We start from the raw sequence: 26,022 nt of genomic DNA, 5'->3' as shown, positions 1-26,022 counted from the left end.
GGAGTATTGAGCCCGATTCCGGGCCCCATACTTTAGGAAGGGCGTCAAGAGAAAAAACGTGCAGGGCTAAAGGGGAAAGAACGGTGGGGGGGAGTGTGGGAATAATGGTTCTTTCAAAAAGCTGGCACAGGCTGTGCTGTCTAATATTAAATCCTTTACCTCAAATCTCAAGCTAGGGTGTATAGAAATAATGCAGCTATCCACATACTGGCTTCCTATTGCACAAACTGAGTGCTTCCACAAAGCTCTGTGCTTTCCTTCTGTGTGTTTGGCAATGTTGCATAAATCAGCAGATTGTGCATGTTGGGATAAGAGTCAGCAGCATCAGTGAATAGCTTCAAATATTGATGCAATTCGGAGCATGCCAGTCAGTCACTATGTGTACGCACTCTCTCTGAGCTTGCCCCTCCACCCCAGTCCCATTCGACCCATCACTCCTGTGTCCTCTCACGAGAGCCATCCCCACACTCCCATGTCCCCTCTCCATCCTGCCTTTCCTTAAACAAATTCCACTTCAGTTTTTATTTGCTTCCCTTTCAAAAGCGATTGTGAACTCTGTTTCCCTGATGCTGCCCCTTCCTGACGAGAAAACTAGGCTTTTCTCTTCCTTGGTGCTGATTTTAAATTGATACCTACTCAATGTGTCCTGATTTTAATTATCTAAATCCACTGTAACTTTGAACATCTATCACTGGGGCTCTGCCTGGTGAGGTGTCCCAGAGTGCCCCCAGTTGATACCCTGTTATTTTAACGAATCTGAGCCTTGTCTCAGTCATCAATTCCTTCCTAAAGTCACGAGCCCACAACGAGGAACTTACAAGGTAGCATTGCCACCTTAACAGTTGTAATGCTGTGTGCTAACCGTGCTTGAGTTTGAGCTGTATAGCATGATCACAGCCACAACATTCCGCTCCACATTCAGCCTGAGCGCTGCAGAAATGCTGCATGAATGGATGTGACAAGACTGGCAGTATCAGTGAGGCTCACAGAGTTTATGTTTTGTTCTTTTGTGGCCGATTGGTGTTTTCTCACTCACTCACTCTGCTGGCTTGCACTCTCCAGTGAATCCATGGTGTCAGCAGTTTGGTGCTGATGTGTTCGCTGATCAGTCAGGAAAAAAAGGTGGAAGTTGTGAGTAATTGACCAACAGTGCTCTCCAAGCAAAGCTGCGGGTGCTGCACGGGATGGACCAACAGCGCTGTCTGAGCACAGCCGCTGGTGCTGCACGGGATGGACCAACAGCGCTGTCTGAGCACAGCCGCTGGTGCTGCACGGGATGGACCAACAGCGCTGTCTGAGCACAGCCGCTGGTGCTGCACGGGATGGACCAACAGCGCTGTCTGAGCACAGCCGCTGGTGCTGCACGGGATGGACCAACAGCGCTGTCTGAGCACAGCCGCTGGTGCTGCACGGGATGGACCAACAGCGCTGTCTGAGCACAGCCGCTGGTGCTGCACGGGATGGACCAACAGCGCTGTCTGAGCACAGCCGCTGGTGCTGCACGGGATGGACCAACAGCGCTGTCTGAGCACAGCCGCTGGTGCTGCACGGGATATACCAACAGCACTGTCTGAGCACAGCCGCTGGTGCTGCACGGGATGGACCAACAGCGCTGTCTGAGCACAGCCGCTGGTGCTGCACGGGATGGACCAATATGAGGTCTCAACTTTGACTCCTTTGCTTCTTAAGTCAGAAGGATGTGGGTGTTGGTCCACATAACAGAGACCTAACCATGTGCAAGCTCCGGATTATTTAGCTATGCAGCCCGTAGTTCCAGCTGTGCTCTTGGGATTCAGTCCCAGGGACTCTCTGTTGCACCTGGATTTTGGTTTTCCACGCTCTGGCGAACGGTCCCTCGACTCCAGCTCCTGCCTGAGCACCCCCCCCCCCCCGCCTCCCTGCACCTGCTGGCAGAGAGTGGAGGTCACTGCACAACAAACAAGTCCTTGCCTGGGCCATATTTATCTTTGAAAGCTGGAGCTGACTGGTGATTTTGGGAACTGTCTCTGTGGTGAGAGAGTTTCAAATTCATGTTAGGCAGCAAGGTGGTGGGTTTGCCTTCTCACCTGAGAGGGGTCTAGTGTTGTGGAATTTCGGTTTCTACTTCCCTGCACCCCTCTTGCACACAGGCCCAGTTCCCTCCTGGCAAGGGCATGGACCTGTTTTGGACTGTGGTCATACTCTGAAGCCAGTCCTCCTGGAGAGCAAGTAGGGGGCGATGTTGCAGTGTCCTCGACTGACGAGGGCACACTGGCGGGTGGGACTGACGAGGGCACACTGGCAGGTGGGACTGACGAGGGCACACTGGCAGGTGGGACTGACAAGGGCACACTGGCGGGTGGGACTGACAAGGGCACACTGCGGGTGGGACTCCTTAGTGAGTGGGAACCATTTCTCTGCTAGGACAACTTTTGTTAATTGACCCCTCCATCTAGGAATCTCACTGGTCCATCTCCCGTTGGAACAGTCTGAGCACCTCCACACGTGGTCTGTGCTGGGTGTTGAGACCCGCAGGCTTAAAGAAATGTAGGCGTTTATTACAGCTTGTATTATAAGTTGGAGCCAGGCTGTTCAGAGGCAATGTCAGGAAGCACTTTTCACACAACAGGGAGTGGAAATCTGAAACACTGTCGCTCAGACAGCTGCCAAGGCCGGGGCAGTTGAAAATTTCCAAACTCATATTTCTGTTGGGTGAGGGGGTTAAGCGTTATGGAGCCAAGACAGGTGGATGGAGTTGAGGCAGAGACCGGCTGTGATCTGATTGAATGAGGAATCAGGCTGGAGGGGCTGAATGGCCCCCTGTTCCTAGCGTGCCTTTGTGTAACCGTGCGTACACCTAAATCACTTCCGACTATGCTGTAACTTTTGCTGTCTTCTGCTTGACTGGATTTTAGTGTTTTAAGGCTGCTAACTATTGTTGTCATCCCTATTTAATTGCTCCTCGGATCCTGTTTTGACTCGCGGTTCTCAATTCAAAAAGCTGTGCTTTCCTTAAACAATTAACCTTACAGTTTGGAGATTTTGAATGTTCAGTTCATGCCTCACACAGGCATCTGAGCTCCTGCCAGTCATTAACTCAACTTGTTACAATTGTTGGAGTGCTCCAGGCCAACACCCCCAGTGCAGCACTCGGAGTATCACATTGTCAGAGGTGCCGACTTTCGAATGAGATGTTAATCTGATGCCCGGTCTGCTTGCTGAACTAGGTGTGAAAGCTTACATGGCACTCTCGGCAGGACAGCTCTCCGCGGTATCCTGGTCAATGTTTATCCCTCAGGACAGCTCTCCGCAGTATCCTGGTCAATGTTTATCCCTCAGGACAGCTCACCGCGGTATCCTGGACGATATTTATCCCTCAGGACAGCTCTCCGCGGTATCCTGGTCAATATTTATCCCTCAGGACAGCTCTCCGTGGTATCCTGGTCAATATTTATCCCTCAGGACAGCTCTCCGCGGTATCCTGGACGATATTTATCCCTCAGGACAGCTCTCCGTGGTATCCTGGATGATATTTATCCCTCAGGACAGCTCTCCGCGGTATCCTGGATGACATTTATCCATGAGGACAGCTCTCCGCGGTATCCTGGACGATATTTATCCCTCAGGACAGCTCTCCGTGGTATCCTGGACGATATTTATCCCTCAGGACAGCTCTCCGAGGTATCCTGGTCAATGTTTATCCATCAGGAAAGTTCTCCGCAGTATCCTGGTCAATGTTTATCCCTCAGCTGTCCCTGAAACACAGATGCTGGTCATTTAGAGAGAGAATTGGTTTGGTTTATTGAATAATCCTCATGGCAGCAGGTGCTGAACTGTGACGATGATTCAGCTCACATATCCTTTTTCTGAAACTCCTGGGGCTGATTGTGCTTTGGTTTTCGGATGTGATTTGCCGACTGGGTTGGCTATAGCCAGGAAGAATGAGTAGTGACTTGTGGAAACCTAGTTAGTATTGAGTTGTAGAGAAGGTTTTCTGTCTCTGGTATGTGAAGCAAGGGAAAGTAGCCTCTAGGAGAACCAATTCAGCACTTCCTGACCCTGTACTTCCAAAGACTTGCTGATTCCATTTGGATCAGATATCGTTATTAGCCCGAGGGGCAGCGTTTTCTTGCCTTGGGTCATTGACTCCCCACAGGAAGGTCACGCCAGTCGGTGAGGTTCCTGTCGGCTCGGGTCACTGACTCCCCACAGGAAGGTCAGGCTGGTCAGTGAGGCTCGGGTCACTGACTCCCCACAGGAAGGTCAGGCCGGTCGGTGAGGCTCGGGTCACTGACTCCCCACAGGAAGGTCAGGCCAGTCGGTGAGGCTCGGGTCACTGACTCCCCACAGGAAGGTCAGGCCAGTCGGTGAGGCTCGGGTCACTGACTCTGCACAGGAATGTCAGGCCGGTCGGTGAGGCTCGGGTCACTGAATTCCCACAGGAAGGTCAGGCCGGTCAGTGAGGCTTGGGTCACTGACTCCCCACAGGACGGTCAGGCCGGTCGGTGAGGCTCGGGTCACTGACTTCCCACAGGAAGGTCAGGCCGGTCAGTGAGGCTTGGGTTACTGACTCCCCACAGGAAGGTCAGGCCGGTCGGTGAGGTTCCTGTCGGCTCGGGTCACTGACTCCCCACAGGAAGGTCAGGCCGGTCGGTGAGGCTCGGGTCACTGACTCCCCACAGGAAGGTCAGGCCGGTCGGTGAGGCTCGGGTCACTGACTCTGCACAGGAAGGTCAGGCCGGTCGGTGAGGTTCCTGTCGGCTTGGGTCACTGACTCCCCACGGGAAGGTCAGGCCGGTCGGTGAGGCTCGGGTCACTGACTCCCCACAGGAAGGTCAGGCCGGTCGGTGAGGCTCGGGTCACTGACTCCCCACAGGAAGGTCAGGCCGGTCGGTGAGATTCCTGTCGGCTCGGGTCACTGACTCCCCACAGGAAGGTCAGGCCGGTCAGTGAGGCTCGGGTCACTGACTCCCCATGCAAAAATCCTTCGGATTCTGGGCTGGTGCACTTTCTGGAAGCGAGCATAAAGGATGCTTGACCTGTACAAATCAAAATCGGATTTCATAATCATTAAAATAAAAATCAAGTATAAAATAGGAAAAGGTTTGTACAATTATGAACTTTTCAACATCCAAATCATTACAGTACACTGCAAACTGCAGGTCTCCTTAATTTACAGAATAGAAGCGATTGGTAGCCTGCACTCTGCAGTTTGTATTGAAGTCCTTAGGCTGTATATTGTCAGCTTGTGTTCATCAAATTCTCAAGCATTTCCATCCTATTTCTGAGTTTTATAAAACAGGGGATCGAGCTGTCTCGAATCGAAATCTATATCCGATTTCTGGAATGGTGTCTTTTCTCCTTCGTTCCATCACACATTTGCTTTGGTGTGGCTGTGACACGATAGTGGCAATGGGATACAGGCTTCAAGAGTTTTCTAGTCAAACTCAAACAAAGCTCTCTCTGCCTTTCAGCAAGGGAGCACATCCCGAGCTGTTTGATTGTGACAAAGCAGCTTTGGTACGCGTTACCTAGGATTGGTGCCCATTTCTGAGCGCTTTCAAGATTCTTCACATGCCCTTGGGTAAATCCACACGGCGCACTCAGCAGTGGGTCTTATGTAACTATTTACCTCGTGGGTGCTTGTGGGATCTTGCCGTGTGAACATTGAGGTTCAGAAAGGCTCTTTATTAAAACGAGCCTTTTTATCCATCAGGTCACTGTATAGAGGTGAGCTATATTTCACTCTCCTTCCTAACTCGGGGTTACACAGGCCAACACTCTGCCCGAGAACCAGCCAGCCCAGTGAGGCTGAAAGTCAGATCGCGCTTGTACAGTAGAAATTTGCTGATCCTTTTTGGTGAGAGCTAGTGCAGCTGTGATTCCGATCTTCTTTTTTCTCCTGTCAGTTTAAACATGAAATCTCCAAGAGGTTTAAGGCCAAGCAGGAGCAGCTGGTGCTCATATTTGCGGGGAAGATACTGAAGGACGGCGATACGCTCAACCAGCATGGCATCAAAGACGGCCTCACTGTGCATCTCGTAATAAAGACAGCCCAGAGGTAAGAACCTCCAGGATCTCCTGTCCGTGATTCATCAAGGCAACTGTGTGTGTGTGTCTGTCTGTCTGTCTGTCGAATCGGTCACCCTCATTACCCACTTTCCACTTGATAAGCGGAAGGTCTCTGTATTGTTCAAGATAACGGTGCAGCTCTGAGGCACTCGTGGAACTTGCTTCCTAGCGCCACCTGTTGGCAAGTGCCAGCAGTGACACCGTGACAGTTGACGCAGGAAAAATATATGGGAGATGTCGGCGTAGCAGTTGGCAATGGTAAAGGTGCCTGGGAAAAGCATCAGGGAGCATGGTGACGCAGTATAGTTTGTGAACGTGGGGTGTCTCCCCTCTTAAGAATTTCTATAGGTTTTCATCATGTTCCCTCACCCTTCCCGAAAGAAAGTGTGGAATCCTGTGGCACATGGAGTGATCTTACTCGCAACAAGATGTGCCCTTCCCCACCACCCTCCCGCAGCACTCGGGCCCTTCCCCCTCCCGCAGCACTGATCACCCCGCCCCCATCCTCTCCAGGCAGACGTATTTGTCCAGACCTCCTGAGAGAGGCTCTTATTTGACTTGTTTAGCAGTGCATGTGTGTATGTACACACCACTCTGGTGTCCTGTGACCCATGGCATTGTCCTACATAATAAGGCCATTGTCCAACCCAAAAGCCGCTGAGTGAAACCTGCAGATAGCAATGGAAGGAAAAACCTGACTGCAAACACAGGAAATCTCAACAGAGAGTGTACCAGAAATGGCCAGATCTACAGTATCCCACCAAACACTCCCAGGACAGAGACAGCACAGGGTTAGATACTAAGGCCACGGGCTGTATGCTAACATTGATTATGCTGCAGCCACCCATGGAGCACTCTTTACTTCCCCAGAGGAGTAATTTGCCATCTCCCAAGACACACCTTCCAATGGCCTCTGATTGAGACGGCAACTTTCTGCTGTGACACCATTCCCAGAGGGAAACAGGGCACATCATCCTTCTCTTTTGAATGTTTGTTTTTCTCCACCTGCCTCCCCCTGGGCTGTTGAATTGGTGTTTACCCTTAAAGTAATTCCCTGTACAGTGTTTGTATCCTAGTAGCGGTCAGGCCCTATATGCAAGCAATATTTAAGACAATCTGTAGCTCAAACCTACTGCAGAAAGTGTGTCCAAAATATATCTTTGCCTCATTAAATTGACTATACTTGTGACGTTCGTATAGCACCTTTCTCAATATTTAAGCCCTGGCACGTTTGATCAGAGCACGAGTCTTATACCATGTAGGGCGTGATGTACCAATTCTTGTACGTAATGTGCTGCTCAGCCAATTCACAGAACCTCTCAGTGCAGAAGAGACCCTTCGGCCCATCGAGTCTGCACCGACACGTGAGAAACCCCTGACCTACCTACCTAATCCCATTGACCAGCACTTGGCCCCATAGCCTTGAATGTTATGACTTGCCAAGTGCTCATCCAGGTACTTTTTAAAGGATGTGAGGCAACCCGCCTCCACCACCCTCCCAGGCAGCGCATTCCAGACCGTCACCACCCTCTGGGTAAAAAAGTTTTTCCTCACATCCCCCCCTAAACTTCCTGCCCCTCACCTTGAATTTATGCCCCCTCGTGACTGACCCTTCTACTAAGGGGAACAGCTGCTCCCTATCTACCCTGTCCATGCCCCTCATAATCTTGTACACCTCGATCAGGTCGCCCCTCAGTCTTCTCTGCTCCAACGGAAACAACTCAAGTCTATCCAACCTCACTTCATAACTTAAATGTTTCATCGCAGGCAACATCCTGGTGAATCTCCTCTGCACCCCCTCCAGTGCAATCACATCCTTCCTATAATGTGGCGACCAGAACCGCACACAGTACTCCAGCTGTGGCCTCACTAAGGTTTTATACAACTCCAATATGACCTCCCTACTTTTACAAACTATGCCTCGATTGATAAAGGCAAGTGTCCCATATGCCTTTATCACCACCCCACTAACATGCCCCTCCTCCTTCAGAGATCTATGGACACACACACACCAAGGTCCCTTTCTTCCTCAGAACTTCCTAGTATCATGCCATTCATTGAATACTTCCTTGTCAAATTACTCCTTCCAAAGTGTATCACCTCACTTTTCAGGGTTAAATTCCATCTGCCACTTATCTGCCCATTTGACCATCCCGTCTATATCTTCCTGTAGCCCAAGACACTCAACCTCACTGTTAATCACCCGGCCAATCTTTGTGTCATCCGCAAACCTACTAATTCTACCCCCCACATAGTCACCAGGTCGTTTATATAAATGACGAATAATAGGGGACTGAGCACAGATCCCTGTGGTACGCCACTGGACACTGGCTTCTAGTCACTAAAGCATCCTTCTGTCATCACCTTCTGTCTCCTACAACTAAGCCAAATTTGCATCCACCTTATCAAATTACCCTGTATCCCATGTGCATTTGCCTTCTTTATAAGTCTCCCATGTGGGACCTTGTCAGAGGCTTTGATGAAATCCATATAAACTACATCAACTGCACTACCCTCATCTATACTCCTGGTCACCTCGTCAAAAAATTCAATCAAATTTGTTAGGCATGACCTCCCTCTGCTAAAGCCATGCTGATTATCCCTGATCAAACCTTGCCTCTCCAAGTAGAGATAGATTCTCTCCTTCAGAATTTTCTCCAATAGTTTCCCTACCACTGACGTGAAACTCACTGGTCTGTAGTTCCCTGGCTTCTCTCTACAACCCTTCTTAAATAGTGGAACCACTTTAGCTGTTCTCCAGTCCTCTGGCACCTCCCCTGTGGCCAGAGAGGAATTAAAAATTTGGGTCAGAGCCCCTGTGATCTGCTCCCTTATCTCCCTCAGCAGTCTGGGACGGAAATCACCTGGATCTGGAGATTTGTCCACTTTTAAGCCTGCCAACATCTCTAATACCTTGTCACTCCCTGTATCAATTTGCTTAAGAACCTTGCAGTCTCTCTCCCCGAGTTCGATACCCTCATCCTCATTCTCTTGAGTGAAGACGAATGTGAAGTATTCATTCAACACTCTAGCGATGTCATCTGGCTCCACCCATAGATTGCCCCCTTGGTCCCTTATGGGCCCTACTCTTTCCCTGGTTATCCTCTTCCCATTGATATACTTATAGAATATCTTGGGATTTTCCCTACTTTTACCAGCCAGAGCTTTCTCATATCCCCTCTTTGCTCTCCTAATTGCTTTCTTAAGCTCCACCCTGCACTGTCTGTACTCCACTAATGCCTCTGCTGATTTGCTCCCCTTGTACCTGCTAAAAGCCTCTCTTTTCCTTCTCATCGTAACCTGAATATCTCTGATCATCCATGGTTCTCTGCGTTTGTTACTCCTTCCTATCACCCTAGAGGGAACATGTTGAGCCTGTACCCTCCCCATTGTAGCGTTAAACAAATTGCCTTTTCCCATTGAAACTAATGTAAAAACAGGAGCTAGCTTGTGTAGGACCATTCTCATCAAGAATAAACATTAAAACATACCGTGTAAGTTGAAATACTTTACATTGGGAAATGAAATAAGTTTATTTTACTTTAAGAGTTGAAAATATAAAATAAACATGCGAATTTACATCCTGCTCGCCAAACCCCTCGCTGACTGCTTCTGTTCATCGAATCTCCCGTTCACCACACACCTTGTTCCCTGACCCTCCCTCTCACTGCCCCTTCCCGGGCCCCTCCCCCAGCTCTCCTGCGCCCTGGGCCCACCCTTCCGCTGACATTGCTCCTCAATGGGTGAAAATTCAGATGAAAAGAACTTTTTGATGTCTGGGCTTCCCTCGTGCTGTTATTTTCAGTGAGAAGTGGCTGCTGCTCAGTCAGTGCCAGCTCTGCTTTGAAGCATTGTCCTTAAGCACCGGCCTGACATTGGGTATGGTTTCAGTTAGGGGACCAGGTACGGCGACAGGCTTGATGCATCTGTTAAACGTGTGTTTACGGTCTGGTCGCTGGGTTTGACAGGAGAGGTTGCACTGAAACCACAACAATAATTCTCCACACTTCTGTGGTGATGCACAGTTTGAGGGTGTCCCAGAGTGCGCTGCGGTCAATCCAAGTGAGGATGGTGATGGGGCATTTCTTCTCTGAGCATCGACAGCCGTTGGAATTCTCTACCCCAGCGAACAACGGGTGGTTGAAAATATTCAGGGCTGAGTTCAACAGATTTTTAATTGACAAGGGAGTCGAGGGTTATGGGGGGGCAGGCAAGAAAGTGGAGTTAAGACCACAGCCAGCTGAGCCATGATCTCACTGAAAAGAGCAAGCTCGAGGGGCTGAATGGCTGACTTTATTTCTAACATTTTCATATATAAGTGCTTTTGAAGTGTAATGCATTGTTGTAGGAATGGCAGCAGGACAATTGCTGCATAGTAAGTTCCCACAAAGTGACTTCATGCTCACCAGATTATCTGATTTTAGTGATACTGGCTAAAGGGACAGCCCAGGGAACTGGGGAAGTACAGCTCTTCAATATGGGGGCCTTTTACATCCACACGAGGGCACGTGGGTGGGGGGGGCCATGCTTTAACGTCTTGTCAGAAAGACAGTGCACTTAGCTCGCTGCATGGAATTATCTTACCACTAGCAGCCGCTGACCACCATTCCCAGGCCTGGAGTTTACAATATTGTACCTTACTGTTGAGACAGCTGGAATGCTGTCACATCTGGAGAGGCAGAACGTATGTGGTTGGATGTTTTTCTACAGTACTGCTGGGTGCCTTGTAACAGTGTGTGTGTGTTCACTGTTCAGCTTCACTGAGATCCTAGGGACTACCCTGTACAACTCTTGACAGTGCTGAGTGGGGAAACACACCTTCAGGTAGCATTGCTCCCCTGTTAAGGTCGAATTGCAGTGTGTCCCTTGAGCTCCTGCAGAGGGAGCTGGTGGTAGTCTGTCCATGATGACCCTCATTGAAAAGAGGAACCACCTCCATTCCTCTTGAGGGTTATCTGTGACAGGCCAGCTCTTGTCCAGATCCCAGAGGGGCCGGTGCTGATTGTCCAGCCGCTGTTTGTGTTCCATGGTTGCTCGCCAGAACCTGAGAGATCAGCTGCCAGGTTTTCTCCACTGCTGACATTGATGTTACATCTCTTTGGAGTTAGCATTGTGTCTAGCATTTCTCTCACTTGCCTCCCTGCTTTCACAACTCACCCAGCTGTCAGCCCAGAATCTTTTTGATCACCCTGCAGTCCCCCCTCACCGACCATTGCGCTTATTTGCTCTTTGCTCAAAGCTTCAGAGTGTTCATGGGGGCTGCAGTCATAGCATTTACAGCACAGATGCAGCCCTACTGGTCTATGCAGGAATATACTGGAAATACTCAGTTGGTATCCGAGGAAAGAGAAATGGAGTTAACAATTCAGATCTCTCACCTTTCATCAAAAGACCATTTGCTCCTATTTCCGTGTTCCAGCATTCACAGTATTTTGCTCTTGTGTCAGTGCCCCGTGCTGGGGATTTTTGCTCACGAGCCTCCTCCCACCCTCTCTCCCTCTCACCCCATCAATATATCCTTCTATTCCTCTCTCCCTCATGTGTTTATCCAGCTCTCCCCCCCTCCCCCCCCCCCCGCCCCCAACCCCGCTCTAGTTCTGGTCTCTCTCCCCCCCACCCAACTAGTGGAAACATCTTCTCCAAACTTAAGCTATCAAACCCTTTTCCAAATTATATCAGGTCAGCCTTCCCTTTTCTTGAGAAAGGAGCCTGTTAAGTCCTTCCTGATAGTTATAACCTGTCAGTTCCAGTAGTACCCGCATAAATCTTTTATCCATCTTTTACGTTGTCTGTATATACTTTTTATAATATGGAGGACCAGTTGAAGATCTTGGTGCCAGTTAAATGATGTGATTTGTCAGATTTAAGCTTCCAAAATGCCTCCACTAGGCATTGAATGAGAACATATTTGAGCTGTGAGTGGGTTGTAAATTGGTGGCGATGTCAAGTTTCCGTTGGCTGTAAGATCTGGATCCAACAATGATCCTGCTTCTTATCTCAGAGATTCTATGTGAGAGCCGCATCCTTAAGCTAGTGTGCCGGGGATTTGGTCAGGGGGTTCCTGCACCACCCAGCTACCTCATTTGGTAGATAATGGTCATTGCTTTGAGCCCCGATTTGAGTGTTGAGTATTTTCTTAAATGCTTTAGCCAAAATAGTTTTTACTGATCACTTGTTTATCAATGTGTCCTTAAGCTAAACGTTACAGTCAATTCTCTACATTGAAAGTTGAAAATCTCATTTAGTGAAATTTCCTGATCTTTTTACTGACTTGTCAGAAGCATGTTTTACAGAGGGACCAGTTGATAAGTGTGGACTAGATACAAGACCCTTGCAGTTGGCTAAGGATTGCACAGACCTAAAAATGGGTAACTTGAACTTTATTGTTAGTCTGTGTCAAGCCAACTTAATTGTTTTAATGCACGCAGCTGGCACTCTGATACTGAGGCAACGACTGCGTACGTGCAGGAAGTGCTCCCCCTAGTGTTGTGGCACATAAACGCAGTCTATGTCGAAACCCCCACGGCTTTGGGAGGGCTGGTTTGATTCAGTCCAGCCAGTTGTGTGACTACCCATTATAAGCAGAGGGAACAATACCATAACCCAGGCACACATTCCAGCACTCTACCTCCTGGGATGTTACCAGACACCTGCTGGTTTTGTGTGCGCTTCTTCAAGTAGTTACCTGCAATATTACCACACACTGTAGTTTGCAGGTGGACACCAGCCAAGCAGCAGAGCGTACGATAGGTGATTGTGTGAGAGTTGGAATTGTCCTTGTACTGTCCATAGATATTGGAGCCTTTACTTGATAATCATAGCCTTTCCTGTCCGGAGCCTAGGTTTAAATGTAGTGCAGGAATTTGTCCTCTGACTAGTAGGGATACGGCTAACACCTTTATTTGACAGCAAATTCAATCAGTCGCTGCTGGGTATGGAAGCGCAACTATTCTGAATGCAGCTCAGTATTTCCTGTCTGTTTCATACAGGGGAAAGGATAGGCAGGGTGTGAAATGGGAATACTACCCTGAAACATTAGGGGATCCTTTTTTTTTAATGCTGAGGCTATTACAAGTTACTGGAACAGTGTAGAGGGAGATTTACTCTGTATCTAACCCCGTGCTGTACCTGTCCTGGGAGTGTTTGATGGGGACGGTGTAGAGGGAGCTTTATTCTGTATCTAACCCCGTGCTGTACCTGTCTTGGGAGTGTTTGATGGGGACGGTGTAGAGGGAGCTTTACTCTGTATCTAACCCCATGTTGTACCTGTCCTGGGAGTATTTGATGGGGACGGTGTAGAGGGAGATTTACTCTGTATCTAACCCCGTGCTGTACCTTCCTGGGAGTGTTTGATGGGGACAGTGTAGAGGGAGCTTTACTCTGTATCTAACCCTGTGGTGTACCTGTCCTGGGAGTGTTTGATGGGTACAGTGTAGAGGGAGCTTTACTCTGTATCTAACCCCGTGCTGTACCTGTCCTGGGAGTGTTTGATATTGTTACTCAGTGTCTAAAATGTGGGAAAAGTATGTTTCTTAGATGGAATTTAATTCGGAATAGAGCTTTTGCAACAGCTTTAGTGAATGGCTTTACTTCTGGTCCAGCCTTTGATTTTTTTGTTTTGCCTCAGCTATGAACTGGGTGTTGGATTTGGTCTCTGGCCTTCAATGCTGGGTTGTGAAGGAGGGCTGGGGTTCATTCCTGGACCCTCCTTGAGTTACGGAAACCTTGTTTGCTGTGTGATGGGGGAAAGCTCTTAGCTCTCCGTGCAGCACTGACTGTGTCGTTCTCACTCTGCTTTGCCAGGCTCCAGGACTCCAGCACGCAGCCATCAACGTCGTCCAGTTCCCCCAGCACTGAGGAGGTCAACACGAGGCCCGAACCCACCACAGGCATGGTCACCAGCACGAGCAGTCCGGCCAACACAGCCCCCGCAACAGGGACACCCACTTCCTCCCCATCCGTACTGTGTAAGAATCGTGATTGTATGTCACGCCGCTGGTTTGACTGCTGCAGATAGAATAAGGCGAAAGCTAAGAATGGGAGATATGCAGATGTGAGGAGATGAGGAGTTCAAACAGCTGACGGCGTGTCTCAGTGAGGAAGGATGGATTGGTGGGAATAAGCTGGGCTTCCTTCTCCTGATCATTATCCACAGCTTCCTGCTGAGCGGTGCGTGCGTTTGGGCCTGGATTACAGACCGGTTTGGGGGGTGGGGGGGAGGGGGCCAGTTCATAGCCCTTTAGACTCTCCTACTTAGATCTGTGAGTAACAGTCACCCTGGGTGAGATAGCAGAGAGCTGCCAGCCCTCTTTGAGGGGAGAGAATTGAAGAGAGATGAACATTTCCTGGTTTTTGTGTAGCTGTGTCCTCTTTTGAGAGTGCCCAGATTAATTATAACCATCAGGAAAGATGGAACAGGCCGGGGCTCTTTTCTCTGGGAAAGAGGAGGCTGAGGGGGGGACCTGATCGAGGTCTTTAAAATCCTGAAAGGGGTTCGATAGGGTCGACGTAGAGAAGGTGTTTCCACTTGTCGGGGGGGGGGGAGAGACCAGAACGAGGGGGCCCATCGATATCAGACAGTCCCTGATAAATCCGATGGGGAATTCAGGAGAAACGTCTTTACCCAGAGAGCGGGGAGAATGTGGGACTCGCTCCCGCGGGGAGAATGTGGGACTCGCTCCCGCGGGGAGCGGGGAGAATGTGGGACTCGCTCCCACGGGGAGTGGGGAGAATGTGGGACTCGTTCCCGCGGGGAGAATGTGGGACTCGCTCCCACGGGGAGTGGGGAGAATGTGGGATTCGTTCCCGCGGGGAGAATGTGGGACTCGCTCCCACGGGGAGTGGGGAGAATGTGGGACTCGCTCCCACAGGGAGTGGTCGAGGTGAATCACAGAGATGGATTGAAGGAGGGCGGGGGGAAGCTGGATAAACACATGAGGGAGAGAGGAATAGAAGGATATGTTGATGGGGGGGAGAGGGAGAGGGGTGGGAGGAGGCTTGTGTGGGGCAGGAACACCAGCACGGAGCAGAGGGGCCGAATGGGCTGTTTCCTGTGTTGTAACTTGGATGTAATGAGCATTGTGCCCCACGTGTGGTTTTATTTTTTTTACAGCTGGATTCGGTGGCATTCCTGGCCTAGGGAGCCTGGGCATGGGCTCGGCAAACTTCATGGAGCTTCAGCAGCAGATGCAGCGGCAGCTGATGTCGAACCCAGACATGCTGGCCCAGATCATGGAGAATCCCTTTGTACAGAACATGATGTCGAACCCAGACCTGATGAGGCAGATGATCATGGCGAACCCTCAGATGCAGCAGCTGATGGAGAGAAACCCAGAGATCAGTCACATGTTAAACAACCCCGAGTTAATGAGACAGGTATAGAACCTCCTTGGCCCCCCTCACCACATCCCGTTTAAACCCCCATTTTTAGTTGGTTGAAGGAGTGAGTGGTAACTGAATGATAGCTTATGCCTGAGACTCCGGAAAAAGTAGTGCAAGTTATGAAAGTACAGCTGCAAGGAAGCCAGGAGGGGGTAGTTCCCTGTAATCCCAGTCCCTGGGATCCTTCCCTTCCCCGCCCCCATCCCACTCCCCACCTGCCCCCCCCCCATCATGCTCCCCAGATTTGCCTGGTGTTATTTCCCTTGTAGTTGACCAAATCTCTTTTGAAGTGTACGTGGGCCCCTGGAAAGCACAGCAGAGCAGGGCGAGATCGCTCTGCCCTCCTGCCTAGGGGCCGGTGTCCACATTCTCACTCACCAGTACGCAGGCTTCAGCTTGGAAGCTGCTGACTGTGCAGTTCGTGTACTGATGCAAGTTAGCAAAAGCCAAGCGACCCCGAGGTAACCTCCTCAGTGTAACCACAGGATGCCTGTGGTTACAACTCTTGGCCAATATGTGATTGAACTGATTGAATATGATTGCTTTGAGAAAGCGTAGTGGCTCTTACTGCATTTCTGCTACACACACAGGCTCAAATCCTGCCAGAACGATTCAATTGGAAAGGTTACTTTGCTGACAATACACTTTCAGCTGGTTTATGGGGACAGGAACCTACTGTGTGAATCACCTACAACTACTTGCATTTCTAAAGTGCTGAACCTGAGCTGTTGTCTGTTGTGTTCATTCCCGATGGGCTTGTACCAGGGAAGGGTTCGTGACATAAAAGCAAAAAAAAACCCAACCCCGTTCCTTCAATTCCAAAAAAGAGTCATACTGACTCGAAACATTAACTGTGTTTCTCTCTCCACAGATGCTGCCAGCCCGCTGAGTTTTTCCAGCACTTTCTTTTCTTATTGAGGAGTAATGTCAGCTGAGGTTCCTGCTCGCTGTTCCTTCCCTGCCCAGCCGGTAAAGTACATGAGGATAGGGCTTTTCTTAGCTCTGGTTAATCCACACGGGTCAGCAGTCAGTCACTCCCTAGTACCATCTAAGGAGTGGCCGCTTGAGTAGGTTTGAGTGGGCAGCTGTTAGCATGCTTGGACAAGATGAGGGATAGTTCGAGATGGGGCCTCAAGCAAATGGTTCAAGCGACTGCACAGTGCACAAACATCTTTGCTCCTAAAAGCTAGTAGGTGTGTGTACTCAGTGTGTCCACTTTCAGTCAGCAACTCTCACTCTAACCAATCTACCTGTGTGTGTGGTTGTGTTCAGTGTGTACAGTTTCAGTCAGCAACTCTCACTCTAACCAATCTACCTGTGTGTGTGGTTGTGTTCAGTGTGTACAGTTTCAGTCAGCGACTCTCACTCTAACCAATCTATGTGTGCGTGTGGTTGTGTTCAGTGTGTACAGTTTCAGTCAGTAACTCTCACTCTAACCAATCTACCTGTGTGTGTGGTTGTGTTCAATGTGTACAGTTTCAGTCAATAACTCTCACTCTAACCAATCTACCTGTGTGTGTGGTTGTGTTCAATGTGTACAGTTTCAGTCAATAACTCTCACTGTAACCAATCTACCTGTGTGTGTGGTTGTGTTCAGTATGTACAGTTTCAGTCAGTAACTCAAACTCTAATCAATCTACCTGTGTGTGTGATTGTGTTCAATGTGTACAGTTTCAGTCAATAACTCTCACTGTAACCAATCTACCTTTGTGGTTGTGTTCAGTGTGTACAGTTTCAGTCAATAACTCTCATTGTAACTAATCTACCTGTATGTGTGATTGTGTTCCATGTGTACAGTTTCGGTCAGTAACTCTCACTCTAACCAATCTACCTGTATGTGTAATTGTGTTCAGTGTGTACAGTTTCAGTCAATAACTCTCACTCTAACCAATCTACCTGTGTGTGTGGTTGTGTTCAATGTGTACAGTTTCAGTCAGTAGCTCTCACTTTTAACCAATCTATCTCCCTGTAGACTATGGAACTGGCTCGAAACCCAGCCATGATGCAGGAAATGATGAGGAATCAGGACCGGGCGCTAAGCAACCTTGAGAGCATCCCTGGCGGTTACAACGCACTGCGACGCATGTACACTGACATTCAGGAGCCCATGTTCAGCGCAGCCAGAGAACAGGTAAATGTACGCAACCGGCATTCAGAGGCAGGCAGACTGCAGGAAGGAGCTGGGGCTGTTCAAAAACACTGGGGTGCAGTACTGGTGGGGACAGGTCTGTCTCTGTATAACACTGGGGTACAGTACTGGTGGGGACAGGTCTGTCACTGTATAACACTGGGTTACAGTACTGGTGGGGACGGGTCTGTCACTATAACACGGGTACAGTACTGGTGGGGACAGGTGTGTCTCTGTATAACACTGGGGTACAGTACTGGTGGGGACAGATCTGTCACTGTATAACACTGGGGTACAGTACTGGTGGGGACAGGTCTGTCACTGTATAACATTGGGGTACAGTACTGGTGGACAGGTCTGTCACTGTATAACACTGGGGTACAGTACTGGTGGGGACAGGTGTGTCACTGTATAACACTGGGGTACAGTACTGGTGGGGACAGGTGTGTCACTGTATAACACTGGGGTAGAGTACTGGTGGGGACAGGTCTGTCACTGTATAACACTGGGGTACAGTACTGGTGGGGACAGGTGTGTCACTGTATAACACTGGGGTACAGTACTGGTGGACAGGTCTGTCACTGTATAACACTGGGGTACAGTACTGGTGGGGACGGGTCTGTCACCATATAACACTGGGATGCAGTACTGGTGGGGACAGGTCTGTCACTGTATAACACGGGGGTACAGTACTGGTGGGGACAGGTCTGTCACTGTATAACACTGGGGTACAGTACTGGTGGACAGGTCTGTCAGTGTATAACACTGGGGTACAGTACTGGTGGGGACAGGCCTGTCACTGTATAACACTGGGGTACAGTACTGGTGGGGACAGGTCTGTCACTGTATAACACGGGGGTACAGTACTGGTGGGGACAGGTCTGTCACTGTATAAGACTGGGGTACAGTACTGGTGGGGACAGGTCTGTCACTGTATAAGACTGGGGTACAGTACTGGTGGGGACGGGTCTGTCACTGTATAACACTGGGGTACAGTACTGGTGGGGACAGGTCTGTCACTGTATAACACTGGGGTACAGCACTGATGGGGCTAGGTCTGTCACTGTATAACACGGGTACAGTACTGGTGGGGACAGACCTGTCTCTGTATAACACTGGAGTACAGTACTGGTGGGGACAGGTCTGTCACTGTATAACACTGGGGTACAGTACTGGTGGGGACGGGTCTGTCACTGTATAACACTGGGGCACAGTACTGATGGGGACAGGTCTGTCACTGTATAACACTGGGGCACAGTACTGGTGGGGACAGGTCTGTCACTGTATAACACTGGGTTAATGTACTGGTGGGGACAGGTCTGTCACTGTATAACACTGGGGTACAGTACTGATGGGGACAGGTCTGTCACTGTATAGCATTGGGTTAGTGTACTGGTGGGGACAGGTCTGTCTATGTATGTCACCCAGTGCAGTGATATTTGGTTCACTGCATATCCTGAATCAGTACTGGCTTTGGAGGTGTCAGTTTCTTCCCTCCCCTGCGCCCATTGCGTTTGAGAAATGGAATCACTAGGCAACATTTGGGTACTGTTGTTCGTTGTGAGGTTGTGGTGAGGTGTTTGTCTGCATTGACCCAATTGTCCAAGTGATCCCTCATTCTCCTCTAACCTGCTCCGTTTTGCTGTTTTCCAGTTTGGAGGCAACCCGTTCACGGCACTGGGAGGTGGTTCAGACAGCAACGCTCAACCGTCGCGGACTGAGAACAGAGAGCCCTTACCGAATCCCTGGGTGCCGACGTCACCGGCTTCCCCAGCCGCTGGCTCCGGCAGTGAAGGAGGGAACAACACTAACCACACTACACCGCCAGTATCAAACCCCTTTGGCATTAACGCTGGGAACCTCGGAAACGGTACGTAATGTCTGGATAGACCAGCCCACAGAGGCTCCGTGTGATGCAGCAAAAGAGAATCGTTCCCCATAACATGTTTCATCTCATTGTACCTCATTGCAATGATTGGGGAATTGATAGCTGATGCCAGCATCAAACACTCCCAGGGCAGGTACAACACGGGGTTAGGTACAGAGTAAAGCACCCTCGACACTGTCCCCATCAAACACTCCCAGGGCAGGTACAGCACGGGATTAGATACAGAGTAAAGCTCCCTCTACACTGTCCCCATCAAACACTCCCAGGACAGGTACAGCACAGGGTTAGATACAGAGTAAAGCACCCTCGACACTGTCCCCATCAAACACTCCCAGGACAGGTACAGCACGGGGTTAGATACAGAGTAAATATCCCTCTACACTGTCCCCATCAAACACTCCCAGGACAGGTACAGCACGGGGTTAGATACAGAGTAAAGCTCCCTCTACACTGTCCCCATCAAACACTCCCAGGACAGGTACAACACGGGGTTAGATACAGAGTGAAGCTCCCTCTACACTGTCCCCATCAAACACTCCCAGGACAGGTACAGCACGGGGTTAGATACAGAGTAAAGCTCCCTCTACACTGTCCCCATCAAACACTCCCAGGACAGGTACAGCACGGGGTTAGATACAGAGTAAAGCTCCCTCTACACTGTCCCCATCAAACACTCCCAGGACAGGTACAACACGGGGATAGGTACAGAGTAAAGCTCCCTCTACACTGTCCCCATCAAACACTCCCAGGACAGGTACAGCACGGGGTTAGATACAGAGTAAAGCTCCCTCTACACTGTCCCCATCAAACACTCCCAGGACAGGTACAGTGCAGGATCTCTTCTCCCTGCTGGTGTGTCTCAGTCACTTTTCCCCTGTAACAGGACAGCCAACAGGACCCTGAGTTGATGGGTGCTGTTCCCTTGCATGGCCTCTGGAGGGTGTACGAGTGCAGCTTTTCTGGTATCTTCAGCTGGTGCAGAATGATGAGAGCAGCAGCCTCTCAGTCTGGTTTGGGAGTCTGGACAGACAGTGCTCCTCCTGGCTTAGTGCCTGCGTTTGCTGGTCAGAGCTTTGGACGGACAGCGCAGTGAAACCGTGGGTTTTCAAAAGTGGTGGCACGATCCAAAAAGCACTCAAAGGGCAGACAATCAATTGAAATATGGCTCCCCCTTCTCTCCTTGGTAGATGCGTAAATTATCGCAGCGGTTATCGAGGCCGGTAGCTCGGGGAGGTCACAGCCCCGCCATGGGGCAGTCTGCTTCTGGCTCTGGTTAACTTTGGGGGGGGGTGGAAACGGCAGACGGATGCTGCGTTGGGAGGAACTCTGCCTGCGTTCTGCTGAAATAAGAGTGTGGGTGAGGTGACGATAGCTCCTGCTCGCCTCTGGCTTTGCCAGAGGATAATGGCCACCCAAGTAAGCGTAAGCGCAGGCATCTGCTGCCCCCACCCCCGGTCCCCCAACCCTCCCCACACACACAACTCTCCTCCCGGCAACGGGTTAACACCTTCCAGAACAGGAGGGCAGAGCTGGAGAAGCAATGGATTCGGGTAGGGAGAGCAGAGTGGCCTGAAGGTGGTTAAGGTAGCCCAAGTGTTTAGCTCAGTCAGTGGCAGTGCCGTCCTGGGTGTGACCATGTTTTCAGAGAGATGGGGTGGCCTCCGGCTGGACTGAAGCAGGAGTTTGTGCCCCCTTTTTTTGCGGGAGACTGGTGCTGGGGGAGTCTTTAAGCAACCGCGTAGAGTTCGGGCCACCGCGGCCTCAGGAAGGGTAGGTTTGACTCGGTGTTGGCACAGCTTCACCAGCACGATCGTCAGCATTTCGAGCCCCCTGTCCCCCTCCCCCTGCCTGCGATTGTTAAAAATGATTTTCGTATGTCTGCTCTTCGCAGGAATGTTCAACAGCCCGGGGATGCAGAGCCTAATGCAGCAGATATCGGAGAACCCGCAGCTAATACAGAACATGCTGTCCGCACCGTACATGAGGAGCATGATGCAGTCCCTGTCCCAGAACCCTGACCTCGCCTCACAGGTAGTGGTTACTCGGCCACAAGTGGACGTCCCCTAACTCGGCCAAGGAGCGACCCTGCCCCGGCCCCCACCTCACTGAGACAGGCTTAGCCAGGCCTCCCTTGGCAGGAGGGACAGGCAGCGGGATCAGCAGCTAGCCACTTGCGACCCGCGCTCCCCCTGATGTCCGGTCACCGAGCTTACCCTGCGGCTCCCCCTGAGGCAGCAAGTTAGGGGGCCAGTGGAGGCAGTGGCGGACGCTGGCAGGTCAGGGCACTGCCCCCTCACTGGAGCTGACACGTGCAGGTGGCAGAGACCCCTGAGGGTCAGCCAGTCATCAGCTGCCTTCTGCGTGTCCATCGAATAACCTGGCACAGACGGAGGGCATTCAGCCTGTTGTGCCTGTGCCAGCTCTTTGAAAGAGCCATCCAATTAGTCCCAATCCCTCCCCCCACCCCCCCACCGCCGTTCCGAATGGTCACCCTGTGCTGTTCTTTGTTTTCTCAGTCACGAGCTGACCTGTCCCTCTGACATGCTGTGTCACTTGAAAGGACTGAGCTTTGGCTGCGTTAAAGGGTGGCTTCTGTTAGGGGCAGCTGTCTATGTTTTCTCATTCCCCCCGCTCTGACCCATCCCTGGGTAGCCCAGCTGCCTTACTGCAGTGGCCTGAACGCGGCATGAAGTAAGCTACCACAATAGCCGTCCAGACTGGGAGTTCCTGCCTTTAAACAGTTGCGCAGAATGACCGTTCACTGCAGATTAATTTGTGCTTGACGATGGCCCTTGGGGATTGACCTCTTCTCTGTTTCCGACATCCCGCCCGTTACCGTTAATAGCTGCGTGGTCGCAGTGGGACAGTGCACCCTGCCCTGGCCACCCACTTCTCACACAGACCCAGGAACAGTGCAACAGAGTGGGCCTTCAGCCCCTCCACTGAGGCCCAGTGCCGCCCATTAGGAAGCAACTCGAACAACCAGCCCAGCCCCCGTGTAAAAAGTCAGGGGACCGTGAAACCCGAGCGGGACGGTGATCCTTACACTGGGGTGGGGGGGTGCAGGGTCTGTCTCTTTCGGGATGGGGTTTGCAAACTATTTCTGCCTAAAGGTGGTTCAGACAAGTGGCCTTCTCCCATGGTGAGGAAGGCCATTGAGCCCATTTTAAATTACCACCACCCTAGAGATCCTGCTGTTCGAACCCCTACCCCATGTGTGCTCACATGTCCTGTCTGCGCGGGTGGCTGCTGTGACTCTCTTCCCTAATGATTCTCTCCTTTTTCCCCTCCCGACCCTTAATTCCTTCTTCCCTGAAGATTTTGATGAATAACCCCTTGTTCGCTGGCAACACACAGCTGCAGGATCAGCTCCGACTCCAGATGCCCATCTTCTTGCAGCAGGTAAAGCTAATGGCCTCCTAGTATTCTGTCTTTGCTTGTTCATTCACAGAAGTTGGCCTTTCAAGGACTTGAGTAGCTTGCTGTCAGCTTACAGTGTCAGGAGACAGTGTAGAAGGAGCTTTACCCTGTCTAACCCCGTGCTGTACCTGTCCTGGGAGTGTTTGATGGGGACGGTGTAGAGGGAGCTTTACTCTGTATCTAACCACGTACTGTACCTGCTCTGAAGAAGAGTCATTAACTCTTTCTCTGCACGGGTGCTGCCAGACCTGCTGAGTTTTTTGCAGCATTCTCTCTTGTTTCAGGTTTCCAGCATCCGTATTATTTTAGTTTTATTTTAGGGTAGATGAGATTTATTTTATGAGTGAGTTACGACCTGAAAGGGCGGTGGAAGCAGATTCAATAACTTTCAAAGAGGGAATTGGATAAATAGTTGAAGGGGAACAGTTTGCAGGGATATGGGGTAAACAATGGATTGCGGCGGGACTGAGACTAACTAGTTAGCTGTTTCACAGGGCCAGCGCAGACACAATGGGCTGAATGACCTCCTTGTGCTCTGTCAGTTTGTGTGATGCCTTCCTGCCTTTAAAGTGATTTGTTCTGCTCCAGATGCAGAATCCAGATGTGCTGTCAGTCATGGCTAACCCTCGGGCAATGCAAGCCTTACTCCAGATCCAGCAGGGGCTGCAGACACTGCAGAATGAAGCACCGGGACTTCTACCAGGGTAAGGCCATCTCTGCGCAGAGATGCGGGTACCAACTCTCCAGGATCTGATGCCAGCCGCCTGTCCTCCTGCTCTGGAGGTGCTGTGCAGTGTCATTGGTGGGGGGGGGGGGGGGTGGTGGTGGGGTGGGAACACATCCCGGCGTTCTGACCGCTCCAAGGAGAGCCTGGCAAGGTGGTGGGGGGGGGGGGGGGGGGGGGGGGGGGGGGGGGGGGGGGGTGGCCCCGCGATGCGAGAGGGGGCGGCCCACGGACCCGGAGCCCTGGGTGCAGGGGCTGGCGCTGCCCGCGGAAGCTGCCCCATTGACAGGTGGTGGGGTAAGTGGGAAGGGCTGGCTGTCAAAGTGGTGACCGCTGTGTGTGTTTTCCTTTGTGCTCAGATTCAGCCCCGCTGCCCCCGGCGCCCCTGCTCCTGTCGGAGGTCTCGGTGGGCTCGGGGGCCTAGGCAGCGGATCGACGCCCACGACGACGGCAGCGGCACCCACCACGGCCAGCAGCGGGAACGGGAACGTCAACGTCAACGTCAGCTCCGAGAGCCCAGCGCCCACAGCCCCTGGGACAGGGGGCAGCAACCCACAGCAACAGCTGATGCAGCAGATGTTACAGATGTTAGCTGGGGCTAATACTCAAGTAAGGGTCCACAGAACGTTGACGGTCCCCAAGGTCCGCGGCGAGCTGCGTAACGGCAGCCACGTACTCAGCCGGAGTGTTCTGGCTCACCGTCGGATAGACGAAAGCAGGCTGTGCGCAGGGCGATTGATTCAAACTGAGTCAACCCTGTCGCCTGCGGGGCAGGGACTTAAGAGAACTTCCGTTTACGTACCCTCCCCTGATGTCCCAAAGCGCTTTACAGCCAGTCAGTTACGGTTAAAGCACAGGCAGTGTTGTTGTAACGTGGGAAACACGGCAGCCAAGCTTGCGCAGCGAGGTGATGACTAGATAAACCTGTGATGTTGGTTGAGGGGGAAAATAATGTCCCCAGGACACCAGGGAAAATCCTCACCAACGTCCACCCTTTTTTTCATTCATTCATGGGATGTGGGCTCCGCTGGCCTGGCCAGCATTTATTGCCCTTCCCTAATTGCCCTTGTTCAGAGGGCACTGAAGAGCCGACCACGTGGGCTGTGGGTCTGGAGTCACGTGTAGGCCAGACCGGGTAAGGAGGGCAGATTTCCCTCCCTGAAGGGGATCAGTGACCCAGATGGGTTTTTACAACGATCCACAATGGTTTCACGGTCATCATTTGATTTTTAATTTCAGATTTTTATAGTATTCAAATACCACCACCTGCTGTGGCGGGGTTCGAACCCTGGGTCCCCAGAGCATTGCCTTGGGTCTCTGGATTACTAGTCCAGCAACAATAGCATTACGGCATGGCCTCTCTGCTTCACGCCCCCTCTCAGCTCCACTTCCCCCAGTGGCCTTAGGATCTTTTGCATCCACATGAAGGGCCAGACTGGGCCCTTGGGCTTAAAGGCTCGCCCGAAGACGATGCCTCCAACAGTGCGGCACTCCCTCAGTACTGACTCTCTGACAGTGCAGCGCTCCCTCAGTACTGACCCTCTGACAGTGCGGCGCTACCTCAGCACTGACCCTCCGACAGTGCGGCGGTCCCTCAGCACTGACCCTCCGACAGTGCGGCGCTCCCTCAGTACTGACCCTCCGACAGTGCGGCGCTCCCTCAGCACTGACCTTCTGACAGTGCGGCACTCCCTCAGTACTGTCCCTCCGACAGTGCGGCGCTCCCTCAGTATTGACCCTCCAACAGTGTGGCGCTCCCTCAGTACTGACCCACTGACAGTGCGGCTCTCCCTCAGCACTGACCCTCTGACAGTGCTGCACTCCCTCAGCACTGACCCTCTGACAGTGCGGCGCTCCCTCAGTACTGATCCTCCCACAGTGTGGCGCTCCCTCAGTACTGACCCACCCACAGTGCGGCGCTCCCTCAGTACCGATCGACAGGGCAGCACTCCCTCAATACTGACCCTCTGACAGTGCAGCAATCCCTCAGTACTGATGCTCCGACAGTGCGGTGCTCCCTCAGTACTGACCCTCTGACAGTGCGGCGCTCCCTCAGTACTGACCCTCCGACAGTGTGGCACTCCCTCAGTACTGACCCTCTGACAGTGCGGCACTCTGTCAGTACTGACCCTCTGACAGTGCGGCACTCCCTCAGTACTGACCCTCCGACAGTGCGGCGCACCCTCAGTACTGACCCTCCGACAGTGCGGCACTCCCTCAGTACTGACCCTCCGACAGTGCGGCGCACCCTCAGTACTGACCCTTCGACAGTGCGGCGCTCCCTCAGTACTGACCCTCTGACTCCAAGGAGAGACTTGACACCCATTCAGACAAGGTGTGGATCTGAGGAGGGTAATACTTATTGAGCTAGAAGGTTGTAGAGGGTTTGGGGATTGTCTTTTCTGGTGAGCCAGTCCCGCTGCTGAGTCT

At 51.4% G+C, this 26,022-nt stretch overlaps 1 protein-coding gene across 1 annotated transcript in view; it reads left to right on the top strand.

Moving 5' to 3' along the window:
- Positions 1-26,022, top strand: part of ubqln4 (ubiquilin 4) — a 45,823-nt gene that overhangs the window by 15,426 nt on the left and 4,375 nt on the right. Inside the window, exons 2-10 of the mRNA XM_041181763.1 lie at positions 5,889-6,040; positions 13,855-14,018; positions 15,164-15,426; positions 17,405-17,563; positions 19,214-19,430; positions 21,340-21,479; positions 22,767-22,850; positions 23,457-23,572; positions 23,952-24,201. Of these exons, the coding sequence (XP_041037697.1) occupies positions 5,889-6,040; positions 13,855-14,018; positions 15,164-15,426; positions 17,405-17,563; positions 19,214-19,430; positions 21,340-21,479; positions 22,767-22,850; positions 23,457-23,572; positions 23,952-24,201 (1,545 nt within the window). The remainder of the gene's footprint in view (positions 1-5,888; positions 6,041-13,854; positions 14,019-15,163; positions 15,427-17,404; positions 17,564-19,213; positions 19,431-21,339; positions 21,480-22,766; positions 22,851-23,456; positions 23,573-23,951; positions 24,202-26,022) is intronic.

Source organism: Carcharodon carcharias, assembly GCF_017639515.1.
Source record: "Carcharodon carcharias isolate sCarCar2 chromosome 36 unlocalized genomic scaffold, sCarCar2.pri SUPER_36_unloc_2, whole genome shotgun sequence".
NCBI lineage: Eukaryota > Metazoa > Chordata > Chondrichthyes > Lamniformes > Lamnidae > Carcharodon > Carcharodon carcharias.
The sequence above is the reverse complement of the archived record's forward strand: the minus strand, read 5'-3'. Positions and strand labels throughout refer to the sequence as shown.